The sequence below is a fragment of the Rhinoraja longicauda genome, chromosome 2 (genome assembly GCF_053455715.1).
Source record: "Rhinoraja longicauda isolate Sanriku21f chromosome 2, sRhiLon1.1, whole genome shotgun sequence".
NCBI classification, from domain to species: domain Eukaryota; kingdom Metazoa; phylum Chordata; class Chondrichthyes; order Rajiformes; family Arhynchobatidae; genus Rhinoraja; species Rhinoraja longicauda.
Window position 1 is genome coordinate 4,352,191 of NC_135954.1, and position 15,523 is coordinate 4,367,713.

At 49.9% G+C, this 15,523-nt stretch overlaps 1 protein-coding gene across 6 annotated transcripts in view; it reads right to left on the bottom strand.

Annotated features, from left to right (window-relative positions):
- Window positions 1-15,523, bottom strand: part of phactr1 (phosphatase and actin regulator 1) — a 164,692-nt gene that overhangs the window by 73,378 nt on the left and 75,791 nt on the right. For all 6 annotated transcript variants that reach the window (XM_078414238.1, XM_078414211.1, XM_078414248.1 and 3 more), the window contains exon 2: window positions 556-720. In XM_078414238.1, coding sequence (XP_078270364.1) covers window positions 556-720 — 165 coding nt within the window. The remainder of the gene's footprint in view (window positions 1-555; window positions 721-15,523) is intronic.

A 15,523-nucleotide genomic window follows, 5' to 3' on the forward strand; every position in this document is an offset into this window, starting at 1 on the left:
AAGTCATCCTGCAACCTCATAGCATCTTCCTCACAGTTCACACTACCACCCAGCTTTGTATCATCTGCAAATTTGCTAATGTTACTTTTAATCCCTTCATCCAAGTCATTAATGTATATTGTAAATAGCTGCGGTCCCAGCACCGAGCCTTGCGGTACCCCACTGGTCACTGCCTGCCATTCTGAAAGGGACCCATTTATCCCCACTCTTTGCTTTCTGTCTGTCAACCAATTTTCTATCCATGTCAGTACCCTACCCCCAATACCATGTGCTCTAATTTTGCCCACTAATCTCCTATGTGGGACCTTGTCGAAGGCTTTCTGAAAGTCAAGGTACACCACATCCACTGACTCTCCCCTGTCCATTTTCCTAGTTACATCCTCAAAAAATGGCAGAAACATCACCCATTCCTTCTCTCCAGAGATGCTGCCTGACCCGCTGAGTTACTCCAGCATTTTGTGAATATATTATTTTGATATTTGAGTAAATATTTCTGATGAATAAAAAAAACAGAAAGGCCAGTCAGTGCGGCCAGCGTTTGATCGGCGAGCCTACCTGCTGATGTTTGCTTGAACTTCTCACTCTTCTTCTTCCTCCACTTCCAGGGCTTGAACAGCCGCCCCAGCGAGGCCAGCTTGCTCCTCCTGCGGATGGGCGGCGTGTGCGTGCCCGGGACCAGCGACTCTGAACGCATCGCGGCCAGCCTCTCCACCTCATCAGCTGCTGGGGCAGACGGGTACAATCATATCAGTCGGGGAGATAGTTCCAGAGTCAGACAATCACTGTCACAAACATGGAGTCATCGGGTCATAGAGTCATCGACCCATCGAGCCAAAGTACCTCAGCGTCTTGGAGTCCGATCATCTATCTGTATCCTGAAACTCTCGTTTGTTCGTTTGTTCGTTTGTTTGTTCCTGAGCTACAGCCAAAGCCGGTACACGATAGCACGACAATTTTAGGCCCATCTTACTCACCGTCATCCCTTTGGTGCTAATGGAAGAAGTTTCAAAGAAGCACCAAATTGAGAATGATCAGCCATGATCACATTGAATGGCGGTGCTGGCTCGAAGGGCCGAATGGCCTCCTCCTGCACCTGTTGTCTATTGTCTATTGTCTATTGGCATTCTCTGCCTCAGAAGGCAGTGGAGGCCAGTTCTCTGAATGCATTCAAGAGAGAGCTAGATACAGCTCTTAAGGATAGCGGAGTCAGGGGGTATGGGGAGAAGGCAGGAACGGGGTACTGATTGAGAATGATCAGCCATGATCACATTGAATGGCGGTGCTGGCTCGAAGGGCCGAATGGCCTCCTCCTGCACCTATTGTCTATAAGTTTCATTGGAAATCGGTGATATATTTTTAAAGTAATTCACATTTTAAAGTTTAAATCTATCTCCTAGGGAGGGAGGGAGGGGGAGGGAGGGGGGTGGAGGAAGGGGGGGAGGAGGGATGCGGGTTGAGGGGGATGGAGTGGGGGAGGGGAAGGGGGGAGGGGAGGGGAAGGAGGTGGGAGGGGGAGGAGGGGGGAGAGAGGAGGGGGAGGGGGAGGAGAGGAGGGAGGGAGGGGGAGTCAAGTCAAGTCAAGTCAATTTTATTTGTACAGCACATTTAAAAACATCCCACGTTGACCAAAGTGCTGTACATCTGATTAGGTACTAAGGAAAAAAATGAAACATACAGTAGCACGCAAACAGTTCACAGCGCCTCCTCAATGAGCCTCAAACGCTAGGGAGTAGAAATATGTTTTGAGCCTGGACTTAAAGGAGTCGATGGAGGGGGCAGTTCTGATGGGGAGAGGGATGCTGTTCCACAGTCTAGGAGCTGCAACCGCAAAAGCGCGGTCACCCCTGAGCTTAAGCCTAGACCACGGGATAGTGAGTAGCCCCAAGTCGGCCGACCTGGGTTAGAAGATTTTTGATGTAGGGGGGGAATGTCCATTTAGGGCTTTATATGTGAATAGGAGGAGCTTGAAGTTGATTCTGTACCGTACAGGGAGCCAGTGGAGAGAGGCCAGAATCGGGGTGATGTGGTCCCTTTTACGGGTACCCGTCAGGAGTCTCGCTGCGGCGTTTTGGACCAGTTGCAGGCGGGACGAGGAAGATTGGCTGATCCCAGTGTATAGGGAGTTGCAGTAGTCTAGGCGGGGGGATGGAGAGGGGATGGAGAGGGAGGGAGGGGGGAAGAGGGAGGAAGGGGGGAGGAGGGGAGAGAGGGGAGGGGGAGGGGGGGGGGAGAGGGTGCTGCACCAATGCAGGAGAGGTTTGGACCCAACCGGTCGTCTTGGTCTAGTACAGTCTCAAACATAGAAACATAGACAATAGGTGCAGGAGGAGGCCATTTGGCCCTTCGAGCCAGCACCGCCATTCATTGCGATCATGGCTTATCATCTACAATCAGTAACCCGTGCCTGCCTTCTCCCCATATCCCTTGATTCCACTAGCCCCTAGAGCTCTATCTAACTCTCTCTTCAATTCATCCAGTGAATTGGCCTCCACTGCCCTCTGTGGCAGAGAATTCCACAAATTCACAACTCTCCCGGTGAAAACGTTTCTTCTCTCCTCAGTTTTAAATGGCCTCCCCTTCATTCTTAGACTGTGTGGCCCCTGGTTCTGGACTCCCCCAACATTGGGAAAAAAATTCCTGCATCTGGTTTGTCCAGTCCTTTTATAATTTTATATGTCTCTATAAGATCCCCTCTCGTCCTTCTACATTTCCAGTGAATTAGGGTCACGGAATTATAATGTCTTAGAATTAAAGTCACAGAGATTGTGACTTTATGAGTATTAGTCATAAAGTCATGGTTATAGTGTCATAGAATCAAAGAGTCATAGAGATGGAGTCATAGAGAGTCTTAGAGTCGGTCTTACTTAGAGTCTTTGAGTCATAGGGATAGTCATGGAGTCATGGGGCTTGGAAACTGGCCCTTCGGCCCAACTTGCCCCTGCTGACCCAAGACATCCCGTCTACATTTGTACCACCAGCCAGCGTTCGGCCCTTGAGAAAGTAGAACAGTACAACGCCAGACACGCCCTCCTGTCCACGCCACATGAGTCGGCATATTAGAAACATAGACAATAGGTGCAGGAGGAGGCCATTCGGCCCCTCGAGCCAGCACCGCCATTCAATGTGATCATGGCTGATCATTCACAATCAGTTCCTGCTTTCTCCCCCGTATCCCTTGATCCCGTTAGCCCCAAGAGCTCAATCTAACTCTCTCTTGAAAACATCCAGACTGTCATATGTTGAAAGACTGGAGCGACTAGGCTTGTATACACTGGAATTTACACGGATGAAACGAATAAGATTATTAAGGGGTTGGACACGTTAGAGCCAGGAAACATGTTCCCAATGTTGGGGGAGTCCAGAACAAGGGGCCACAGTTTAAGAATAAGGGGTAGGCCATTTAGAACGGAGATGAGGAAAAACTTTATCAGTCGGAGAGTTGTGAATCTGTGGAATTCTCTGCCTCAGAAGGCAGTGGAGGCCAATTCTCTGAATGCATTCAAGAGAGAGCTCAATAGAGCTCTTAAGGATAGCGGAGTCAGGGGGTATGGGGAGAAGGCAGGAACGGGGTACTGATTGTGAATGATCCGCCATGATCACATTGAATGGCAGTGCTGGCTCGAAGGGCCGAATGGCCTACTCCTGCACCTATTGTCTATTGTCAATAATTGGCCTCCATTGCCTTCTGATGCAGAGAAGTCCACAGATTCACAACTCTCTGGGTGAGCTGGCTCGAAGGGCCGAATGGCCTACTCCTGCACCTATAAAAAGTTTTCCCTCATCTCAGTCCTAAATGGCCTCCCCCTTATTCTTAAACTGTGACCCCTGGTTCTGGACTCCCCCCAACATTGGGAAAACCTTTCCTGCATCTAGCCTGTCCAATCCCTTAAGAATCTTGTATGTTTCTATTAGATCCCCTCTCATCCATCTAAAGTTTTCGAGAAAATACAAGCCCAGTCGACCCATTCTTTCCTCATACGTCAGTCACGTTGGGCTGGTCCCGTTCTCCTGCATCGAACATAGAACATCACAGCACAGTAAAAGGCCCTTCGGCCCGCTACGTCCGTGCTGAACATGATGCCAAGACTACCAACCCGCGCACAATCCGTATCCCTCCTCATCCGCGGGTCTAGCACGATGTCTCTTAAATGCCAGTCTCAGCCGCCCCACAGTTGAGTTTAGTTTAGAGACACAGCGCGGAAACAGGGCCCTTCGGCCCACCGAGTCCGCACCGACCAGCGACCATCGTACACTTGCACTATCCTACACACATTAGGGACTATTTAAAATTTTACCAGGCCAATAAGCCTACAAAACTGTACGTCATTGGAGTGTGGGAGGAAACCGGAGCACCCGGAGAAAACCCACGCAGGTCACCGGGAGAACGTGCAAACTCCACACAGACAGCACCCGTAGTGAGGATGGAACCGGGTTCTCTGGCGCCGCGAGGCAGCGACTCTATCTGATCTATCGCTCCCTCTAACCCCATTCTCCCGCATTCTTCCCATAACCCCTGACACCCGTACTAATCAGGAATCAATCTCAAAGATATCCATTGACTTGGCCTCCACAGCCGTCTGTGGCAATGAATTCCACAGATTCACCACCCTCTGTCTAAAGAAATTCCTTCATGGTAATTATCAAATATCATGGATCTCATGGAAATGTGACTTCATGAGACCAACACACCAACACCTCTACTTCCTTAGAAGGTTCAGGAAGTCCGGCACGGTCCCAACAACTCTCACCAACTTCTACAGATGCGCCGTAGAAAGCATTTTATCGGGATGCATCACAGCACGGTTTGGGAACAACTCCATCCAAGACCAGCAAGAAACTGCAGTGAATTGTGGACACAGCAGCCCAGACCATCACACAAACCAACCTCCCTTCCACCGACTCCATCTACACCTCACGCTGCCTCGGCAAGGCCAGCAGCATAATCAAGGACCAGTCTCACCCCGGCCACTCCCTCTTCTCCCCTCTCCCATCAAGGAAACGCACACCTCCAGATTCAGGGACAGTTTCTTCCCGGCTGTTATCAGGCAACTGAATAATCCTACCACAACCAGAGAGCGGTCGTGACCTACCATCTACCTCATTGGTGACCCTCGGACTATCCTTGAACGGACTTTGCTGGCTTTACCTTGCATTGAACGTTATTCCCTTATCATGTATCTGTACACTGTAAATGGCTCGATTGTAATCACGTGTTGTCTTTCCCCTGACTGGTTAGCACGCAACAACAGCTTTTCACTGTAACTCGGTATACGTGACAATAAACTAAACTAAACTAAGCTAAACTAAAGCCTATCCAACCTGTCCCAGTAGCTAAAATCTTCCAATGCAGGCAGTGTCTGCCTCCACAAGCCAGTAGAGTTGCCAACTGTCTCGTATTAGCCAGGACATCCCGTATTTTGGGCTAAATTGGTTTTTCCCCTGTCCCGTATTAGGCCCGGGGGGCCCTTTAGGCCCAGACACTGTAGGCCCCGACACTGTAGGCCCAGACATTGTAGGTCCGGACAGTGTAGGCCCCAACACTGTAGGTCCGGACAGTGTAGGCCCGGACAGTGTAGGCCCGGATGCTGTAGGTCTAAACGCTGTAGGCCCGGACAGTGTAGGCCCGGACAGTGTAGGCCCGGACACTGTAGGCCCGGACACTGTAGGCCCGGAGTCCCGGGCGCCGCCTAATGGAGGTTGCGTAGCAACCCGCCTCCTGGCCCGGGCGGCTGCCATTGGTGGAGCGGGAGCATGTGGCCGCTGGCTGGGTGAGGTCACGTGGGGCGCGGGGCGGTGACGTCACCATTGTCCCTTATTTGGGAGTGAGAAAGTTGGCAACCCCTACCACCACTCCTAGCAGTGCGTTCCAGACACCCACCACTCTCTGTGTAGAAAAACTGGAATCGCACATCTGCTTTAAACTTTGCCCCTCTCAACGTAAAGCTACGCCCTGGAGATTCACCACCCTCTGAGTAAAAGAAATTCCTTCATGGAAATTATCAAATATCTGGGAAATCAGGAAATGTAACTTCATGGAAGCAGAACAATGTAAGGTTCGTATTCTTGTTCTATGTGCGTATAAAACTTGAGAGTCTTCAAGGTACAACAGAAGACTTTATTGCGTTAACTCAACGTTGGCAGCGAGACAACTAACAATGGCTGCAACCACGCAGTCTGGCTGTACGCACAAAGCATCTCCCTATGTCCTGTGCAGCGCCACCTGCTGCACGGGAGGAGTGACGGGTCCTCCCCCCCTTCCCGCTCGGTCCACCAAACATCACAGTTCGGCAATAGGCCGAAAGGAGACAGCATTGCAGAGGCACATAGACCATAGAACAAACAGTGCAGCACAGGACCATGAGCAAACACAAGGTGGCGCAGCGGTAGAGTGGCGCCTTACAGCGAATGCAGCGCCGGAGACCCGGGTTCGATCCCGACTGCGGGCGCCGTCTGTGCGGAGTTTGTACGTTCTCCCCGTGACCTGCGTGGGTTTTCTCCGAGATCTTCGGTTTCCTCCCACACTCCAAAGACGTGCAGGTTTGTAGGTTAATTGGCTTGGAATAAATGTAAAAATTGTCCCCAGTGGGTGTAGGATGGTGTTAATGTGCGGGGATCGCTGGTCGGCGCGGACCCGGTGGGCCGAAAGGGTCTGTTTCCGCGCTGTATCTCTAAAGTAAACAAAACTAAACCAAATATGGCACTTGAAAGGAGAAGGCACTGAGAAGGATGAGAGGGGATCTTATAGAGACGTATAAAATTATAATAGGACTGGACAAGCTAGATGCAGGAAAAATGTTCCCAATGTTGGGGGAGTCCAGAACCAGGGGCCACACAGTCTAAGAATAAGGGGGAGGCCATTTAAAACTGAGGTGAGAAGGAACTTTTTCACCCAGAGAGTTGTGAATTTGTGGAATTCTCTGCCACAGAGGGCAGTGGAGGCCAAATCACTGGATGGATTTAAGAGAGAGTTAGATAGAGCTCTAGGGGCTGGTGGAATCAAGGGATATGGGGAGAAGGCAGGCACGGGTTACTGATTGTGGATGATCAGCCATGATCACAATGAATGGCGGTGCTGGCTCGAAGGGCCGAATGGCCTCCTCCTGCTCCTATTTTCTATGTTTCTTTGTTTCTGTGTTTCTATGAGAACAGGGCTGTTTGTTGGATCTAAATCAGAGGCAGGGATTGGATGAGAGATCGTCCCAAAATGCTGGAGTAACTCAGTGGGTCAGGCAGTCTCTGGAGAAAAGGAATGGGTGACATTTTGGGTCGAGACCTTTCTTCAGACCATGTTGTAGAAGAAGGAACTGCAGATGCTGGTTTATACCAAAGATAGACACCAAAAATTGTTTAGACTTTAGAGAGAAACAGGCACTTAGAGGCGAAACAGGCCCTTCGGCCTATGGAGCCCATGCCGACCAGCAATCCCCGCACACTCACACCATCCTTCACACACTAGGGACCATTTACAATTTTTACAGAAGCCAATTAACCTGCAAACCTACACGTCTTTGGAGTGTGGGAGGAAACCGGAGCACCTGGAGAAACCCACGCGGGTCACGGGGGGAACGTACAAACTCCGTACAGACAGCGCCCGTGGTCAGGATCGAACCCGGGTCCCTGGTGCTGTGAGGCAGCAGCTCCACCCGCTGCGCCACCGTGACAGCCTTTGAGTAATATATCTCTCGTGGGAGAGTCCAGGACCAGAGGGCACAGCCTCAGAATAAAAGGACGTACCTTCAGAAAGGAGACGAGGAGGAATATCTTTAGTCAGAGGGTGGTGAATCTGTGGAACTCATTGCCACAGACGGCTGTGGAGGCCAAGTCAGTGGATATTATTAAGGCAGAGATTGACAAATTCTTGATTAGTGCGGGTGTCAGGGGTTATGGGGAGAAGGCAAGAGAATGGGGTTGAGGGGGGGGGGGGGGAAAGAGATAGATAAGCCACGATTGAATGGCGGAGTAGACTTGATGGGCCGAATGGCCTAAATCTGCTCTTATCACTTATGAAGATGAAATTATAAACCGAACTGAACTGAATATTTAGCGACTAAGTTCAGGTAGACAATAGACAATAGACAATAGGTGCAGGAGGAGGCCATTCGGCCCTTCGAGCCTGTACGCACCGCCATTCAATGTGATCATGGCTGATCATTCTCAATCAGTACCCCGTTCCTGCCTTCTCCCCATACCCCCTGCTTTCCCTCTCTCTTCATCCCCTCCCCCTTCCCAGTTCTCCCACTAGTCTTCCTGTCTCCGACTACATCCGGTCTTTGCCCAGCCCCCCCCCCCCCCCCTCCCCTGACATCAGTCTGAAGAAGGGTCTCGATCCGAAACGTCACCCATTCCTTCTCTCCAGAGATGCTGCCTGACCCGCTGAGTTACTCCAGCATTTTGTGCCTACCCTGAATATTTAGCGAGACTTGTCCTTGATTGTGCTGATGGCCTTGCCGAGGCAGTGCCAGTGTATGGGGATCGCTGGTTGGCGCGGACTCGGTGGCCTGAAGCACCTGTTTCCGCTCCGTACCTTTAAAAGTACCCAGGTCCAACTGTGCTCAGTACTCCAGGAAAGGACACGGAGTGCTGGAGTAACTCAGCGGGTCAGGCAGCATCTCTGGAGAACATGGATAGGTGACGTTTCACAGAGTGCTGGAGTAACTCAGCGGGTCAGGCAGCATCTCTGGAGAACACGGACAGGTGACGTTTCACAGAGCGCTGGAGTAACTCAGCGGGTCAGGCAGCATCTCAGGATTGAAAGAATGGGCGACTTTTCGTGTCGAGAACCATCCTCAGAGTCCAGGTGTGGCCTCGGACTAACGGCGAGTGGTTAAGAAGTTTTATTCACTGTAAGACACTTGTGTCCCTGGATGAGCGGAGACGTCCCCTGACTGCACGTGGGGAACAATAGAGGCCACTGTCTTTGGCCACTGCCACAGGAGCATCATTGTACCACAATCCTCGGCCCTTGCCCGAGGCCCACAATCTCCCTCTTGTATCTGTGCCTGAACGAGCTGCACAGTTCGCCAACATCACGCCACGCCACGCTTACAGCTCAGCTGTCGTACCCCCCTCTCAAATTCCAGGCGTCGCGGACAGATGGGCCAGAGGAGGTTTACGAGAATGATCCCAGCAACGATCGGGTGTGGTTTAGTTTGGAGATACTGCTCGGAACCAACAGGCCATTCCGGCCCACCGGGTCCGCACCGACCGGCGATCCCCGCACACACTAACACCATCCTACACCCACCGGGGACAGTTTTTTACATTTATACCAAGCCAGTCGACCAACAAGCCTAGCCGCTCCAGTCTTTCAACATACGACAGTCCCGCCATTTCAACCTTCCTGTCCAGGCAGCGTTCTGGTGAACCTCCTCTGAACCCTGTGCGTCACGGGGAGAACGTACAAACTCCGTACAGACGGCGCCCGTAGTCGGGATGGAACCCGGGTCTCCGGCGCTGCATTCGCTGTAAGGCGGCAACTCTACCGCTGCGCCACCGTGACCGCCCTGAATATGTTCTTTTTTATTTTGAGGCTGTACCCTCTGGTCCTGGACTCTTCCACTGGCAGAAACATCCTCTCCCCTTCAAGGACCTTTACACTGTTTGAATATGAGGAGACTGTGCAGTTACACAGTTAATGGCAAGACCGTTAACAGGCAGCACAAACGTGCGGAGGGGGTCAATAGACAATAGGTGCAGGAGGAGACCATTTGGCCCATCGAGCCAGCACCGCCATTCAATGTGGTACAAGAAAATAACTGCAGATGCTGGTACAAATCGAAGGTATTTATTCACAAAATGCTGGATTAACTCAGCAGGTCAGGCAGCATCTCAAACTGAAGAAGGGTCTCGACCCAAAACATTCCTTCTCTCCTGAGATGCTGCCTGACCTGCTGAGTTACTCCAGCATTTTGTGAAATAAATACCGCCATTCAATGTGATCATGGCTGATCATTCTCAATCAGTACCCCGTTCCTGCCTTCTCCCCATACCCCCTGACTCCGCTATCTTTAAGAGCTCTATCTAGCTCTCTCTTGAATGCATTCAGAGAATTGGCCCCCACTGCCTTCTGAGGCAGAGAATTCCGCAGATTCACAACTCTCTGACTGATAAAGTTTTTCCTCATCTCAGTTCTAAATGGCCTAACCCTTATTCTTAAACTGTGGCCCCTTGTTCTGGACTCCCCCAACATTGGGAACATGTTTCCTGCCTCTAACGTGTCCAACCCCTTAATAATCTTATATGTTTCGATAAGATCCCCTCTCATCCTTCTAAATTCCAGTGTATACAAGCCTAGTCGATCCAGTCTTTCAACATACGACAGTCCCGCCCTCAATAGCAAGAATATCCTTCCTCAAATTTGGAGACCAAAACTGCGCAAAGTACTCCAGGTCTGGGAGTCCAAGTTCACAGCTCACTGAAGGTGGCAGCACCAGTAGATGGGGTGGTGAAGAAGTCGTTTGGTACGCTTGCCTTCATTGGTAGAGGCATTGACTACAATAGTCAGGAGGTCATGGTGCAGCTCGCTGGGACTTTGGTCAGGCCCCATTCAGGGTATCGCATGCAGTCCTGGTCGCCCCCCATTACAGGAAGGAAGTGGAGGGTTTGGAGAGGGTTCAGAGGAGGTTCACCAGAATGCTGCCAGGACAGGAAGGTTGAAATGGCGGGACTGTCATATGTTGAAAGACTGGAGCGGCTAGGCTTGTATACACAAAGTGCTGGAGTAACTCAGCGGGTCAGGCAGCATCTCTGGAGAACATGGACAGGTGACGTTTCACAGAGTGACTGCTGGAGTAACTCAGCGGGTCAGGCAGCATCTCTGGAGAAAATTACCCCACAACTCTTTTGCGATACATTCGCACATATTTTAAGAACTATATTTACAATAACACAGAATAATGAGAAGATAAATTACACCCGTAGAATGAAGCTTTTTCCTAAATAATGAGGAGTTAGACCTATTTAAATGAACAATTAACAGATCAGCTTTTGTCGCAAGGAGACAGTGGGTAATTAGTGCAAAGATTAAGCCGGTGCGGATGTGTTTACACACATCAAACTCTCACACTTACAAGACAATTCCCCTTATTAACGCGCCCTCAAGATAAGTCGACTGATAGATGGTTGGTCCAAATCGTGATGGCTTGTGATTATAACTAGCTTATTTACTGTTCGGCATAGACAGCATCTGTTGTTTGGAGGGGTGCAGTTTAGGTTAGTTTAGAGATACAGTGCGAAAACAGGCCCTTCGGCCCACCGAGTCTGCACCGACCAGCGATCCCCGCACACTAACACTGTCCTACACACACACACACTCACACTCACACACACACACACACACACACACACACACACACACTTGGAACAATTTACACTTATACCCAGCCAATTAAGCTACAAACCTGAGGTAGACACAAAATGCTGGAGTAACTCAGCAGGTCAGGCAGCACCTCGGGACAGAAGGAATGGGTGACGTTTCATAGAAACGTAGAAACATAGAAAATAGGTGCAGGAGGAGGCCATTTGGCCCTTCGAGCCAGCACCGCCATTCATTGTGATCATGGCTGATCGTCCACAATCAATAACCCGTGCCTGCCTTCTCCCCATATCCCTTGATTCCACTAGCCCCAAGAGCTCTATCTAACTCTCTCTTAAATCCATCCAGTGAATTGGCCTCCACTGCCCTCTGTGGCAGAGAATTCCACAAATTCACAACTCTCTGGGTGAAAAGGTTTCTTCTCACCACAGTTTTAAATGGCGTTCCCTTTATTCTTAGACTGTGTGACCCCTGGTTCTGGACTCCCCCAACATTGGGAAAAGTTTTCCTGCATCTAGCTTGTCCAGTCCTTTTATAATTTTATATGTCTCTATAAGATCCCCTCTCATCCTTCTAAACTCCAGTGAATACAAGCCTAGTCTTTTCAATCTTTCCTCATTTGACAGTCCCGCCATCCCAGGGATCAATCTCGTGAACCAAAGCTGCACTGCCTCAATTACAAGGATGTCCTTCCTCAAATTAGGAGACCGAAACTGTACGCAATACTTCAGATGTGGTCTAACCAGGGCTCTATACAACTGCAGAAGAACCTCTCTACTCCTTTACTGGAATCCTCTTGTTATGAAGGCGAACATGCCATTAGCTTTCGGGTCGAGACCCTTCTTCAGACTGATCTCGACCCGAAACTCCAACCATTCCTTCTCTCCCGAGATGCTGCCTGATCCTCTGAGTTACTCCACCATTTTGTGTCTACCTTCAATTTTAACCATCATCTGCTGTTCCTCCAATTTGCGGTGGGCCTCAATATGAAAATGGAGGAGGCCCAGGACAGGAAGGTCAGACTGGGAGTGGGAGGGGCAGTTGAAGTGCTGAGCCACCGGGAGATCAGGCGGACTGAGCGAAGGTGTTGAGCGAAACGATCGCCGAGCCTGCGTTTGGTCTCGCCGATGTTGAGAAGTTGACATCTGGAACAGCGGATACAGTAGATAAGGTTGGATAGACAATAGACAATAGGTGCAGGAGTAGGCCATTTGGCCGCTCGAGACAGCACCATCATTCAATGTGATCATGGCTGATCATCCACAATCAGTACCCCGTTCCTGCCTTCTCCCCATACCCCCTGACTCCGCTATCTTTAAGAGCTCTATCTAGCTCTCTCTTGAAAGCATTCAGAGACTTTACCTCCACTGCCATCTGAGGCAGAGAATTCCACAGATTCACAACTCTCTGACTGAAAAAGTTGTTCCTCATCTCCGTTCTAAATGGCCTACCCCTTATTCTTAAACTGTGGCCCCTGGTTCTGGACTCCCCCAACATTGGGAACATGTTTCCTGCCTCTAACGTGTCCAACCCCTTAATAATCTTATATGTTTAGATAAGATCCCCTCTCATCCTTCTAAATTCCAGTGTATACAAGCCTAGTCGCTCCAGTCTTTCAACATATGACAATCCCGCCATTCTGGGAATTAACCTAGAAAACCTACGCTGCACGTCCTCAATAGCAAGAATATCCTTCCTCAAATTTGGAGACCAAAACTGCACACAGTACTCCAGGTGTGGTCTCACTAGGGCCCTGTACAACTGCAGAAGGACCTCTTTGCTCCTATACTCAACTCCTCTTGTTATGAAGGCCAACATGCCATTCACTAGGGAAGACATAAACAGTCTGCCGGAAATAGCGGGGGACCGAGGGTCTAATGAGATGGAGGAACTGAGGGTAATCCAGGTTAGTCGGGAAGTGGTGTTAGGTAAATTAAATGGATTAAAGACCGATAAATCCCCAGGGCTGCATAGGCTGCATCCCAGAGTGCTTAAGGAAGTAGCCTCAGAAATAGTGGATGCATTAGTGATAATTTTTCAAAACTCTTTAGATTCTGGAGTAGTTCCTGAGGATTGGAGGGTAGCTAATGTAACCCCACTTTTTAAAAAGGGAGAGAGAAAATGGGGAATTATAGACCAGTTAGCCTAACATCGGTAGTGGGGAAAATGCTAGAGTCCGTTATTAAAGATGTGATAGCATTACATTTGGAAAGTGGTGAAATCATCGGACAAAGTCAGCATGGATTTATGAAAGGCAAATCATGTCTGACGAATCTTATAGCATTTTTCGAGGATGCAACTAGTAGAGTGGATAAGGGAGAACCAGTCGATGTGTTATATCTGGACTTTCAGAAGGCCTTCGACAAGGTCCCACATAGGAGATTGGTGTACAAACTTAAAGCACACGGTGTTGAGGGTTCAGTGTTGATGTGGATAGAGAATTGGTTGGAGGACAGGAAGCAAAGAGTAGGAATAAACGGGTCCTTTTCGGAATGGCAGGCAGTGACTAGTGGGGTACCGCAAGGCTCAGTGCTGGGACCCCAGTTATTTACAGTGTATATTAATGATTTGGACGAGGAAATTGAATGCAACATCTCTAAGTTTGCGGATGACACGAAGCTGGGGGGCAGTGTTAGCTGCGAGGAGGATGCTAGGAGGCTGCAGAGTGACTTGGATAGATTAGGAGAGTGGGAAAATGCATGGCAGATGCAATATAATGTGGATAAATGTGAGGTTATCCACTTTGGCGGCAAGAACAGGAAAGCAGAGTATTACCTGAATGGTGGCCGATTAGGAAAAGGGGAGATGCAACGTGACCTGGGTGTCATGGTGCACCAGTCATTGAAAGCAAGCATGCAGGTGCAGCAGGCAGTGAAGAAAGCGAATGGTTTGTTGGCATTCATAGCAAGAGGATTTGAGTATAGGAGCAGGGAGGTTCTGCTGCAGTTGTACAGGGCATTGGTGAGACCGCACCTGGAGTATTGTGTACAGTTTTGGTCTCCTAATCTGAGGAAAGACATTCTAGCCTTAGAGGGAGTACAGAGAAGGTTCACCAGATTGATCCCTGGGATGGCAGGACTTTCATATGAAGAAAGACTGGATAGACTAGGCTTATACTCGCTGGAATTTAGAAGACTGAGGGGGGATCTTATAGAAACATATAAAATTCTTAAGGGGTTGGAGAGGCTAGATGCGAGAAGATTGTTCCCGATGTTGGGGAAGTCCAGAACCAGGGGTCACAGTTTAAGGATAAGGGGGAAGTCTTTTAGGACCGAGATAAGAAAACATTTCTTCACACAGAGAGTGGTGAGTCTGTGGAATTCTCTGCCACAGAAGGTAGTTGAGGCCAGTTCATTGGCTATATTTAAGAGGGAGTTAGATGTGGCCCTTGTGGCTAAAGGGATCAGGGGGTATGGAGAGAAGGCAGGTACAGGTTACTGAGCTGGATGATCAGCCATGATCATACTGAATGGCGGTGCAGGCTCGAAGGGCTGAATGGCCTACTCCTGCACCTATTTTCTATGTTTCTATGTTTCTATAACAATGGAGGAGGCCGATGATAGAAAGGTCAGACTGAGCTTGGGAGGGGGAGTTGAAGTGCTGAGCCATCGGGAGATCAGGTTGGTTAAGGCGGACTGAGCGAAGGTGTTGAGCGAAACGATCGCCGAGCCTGCGTTTGGTCTCGCCGATGTAGAGAAGTTGACATCTGGAACAGCGGATACAATAGATGAGGCTGGAGGAGGTGCAGGTGAACCTCTGCCTCACCTGGAAGGACTGTTTGGGTCCTTGACCTGATTCGGTTGCTAAGGCGTTGCTAAGGGGTTGACTGGCCCCCTCACCCTGAGAATGTAAACACCTTGCCATTGTTTGATCAAATATGTTTCAACCAGCTGTGTAAGGGTCACTCAGGGAAAAGGTGATCACAGACAGCTTCTACCAAAGCTCTGCCCGCAATAAAGTCGCTCCTTTTCTCTCACTCAGGTCTCAGTGAATATCCTCGCCAACAGAGGAACCCGAAGAACTCAGAGAAAAACCCCACGCAGGTCACGGGGGGAGAAGGTACAAACTCCCTACAGACAGCCACCGTGGTCAGGATGGAACCTGGGTCTCCGGCGCTGTGAGGCAGCAGATCTGCCCGCTGCGCCGCCGTGCCGTCCTATTTGGTATGTACCAAAGATACTAGAGGAGCAAGATAGACCACTCCGTCGA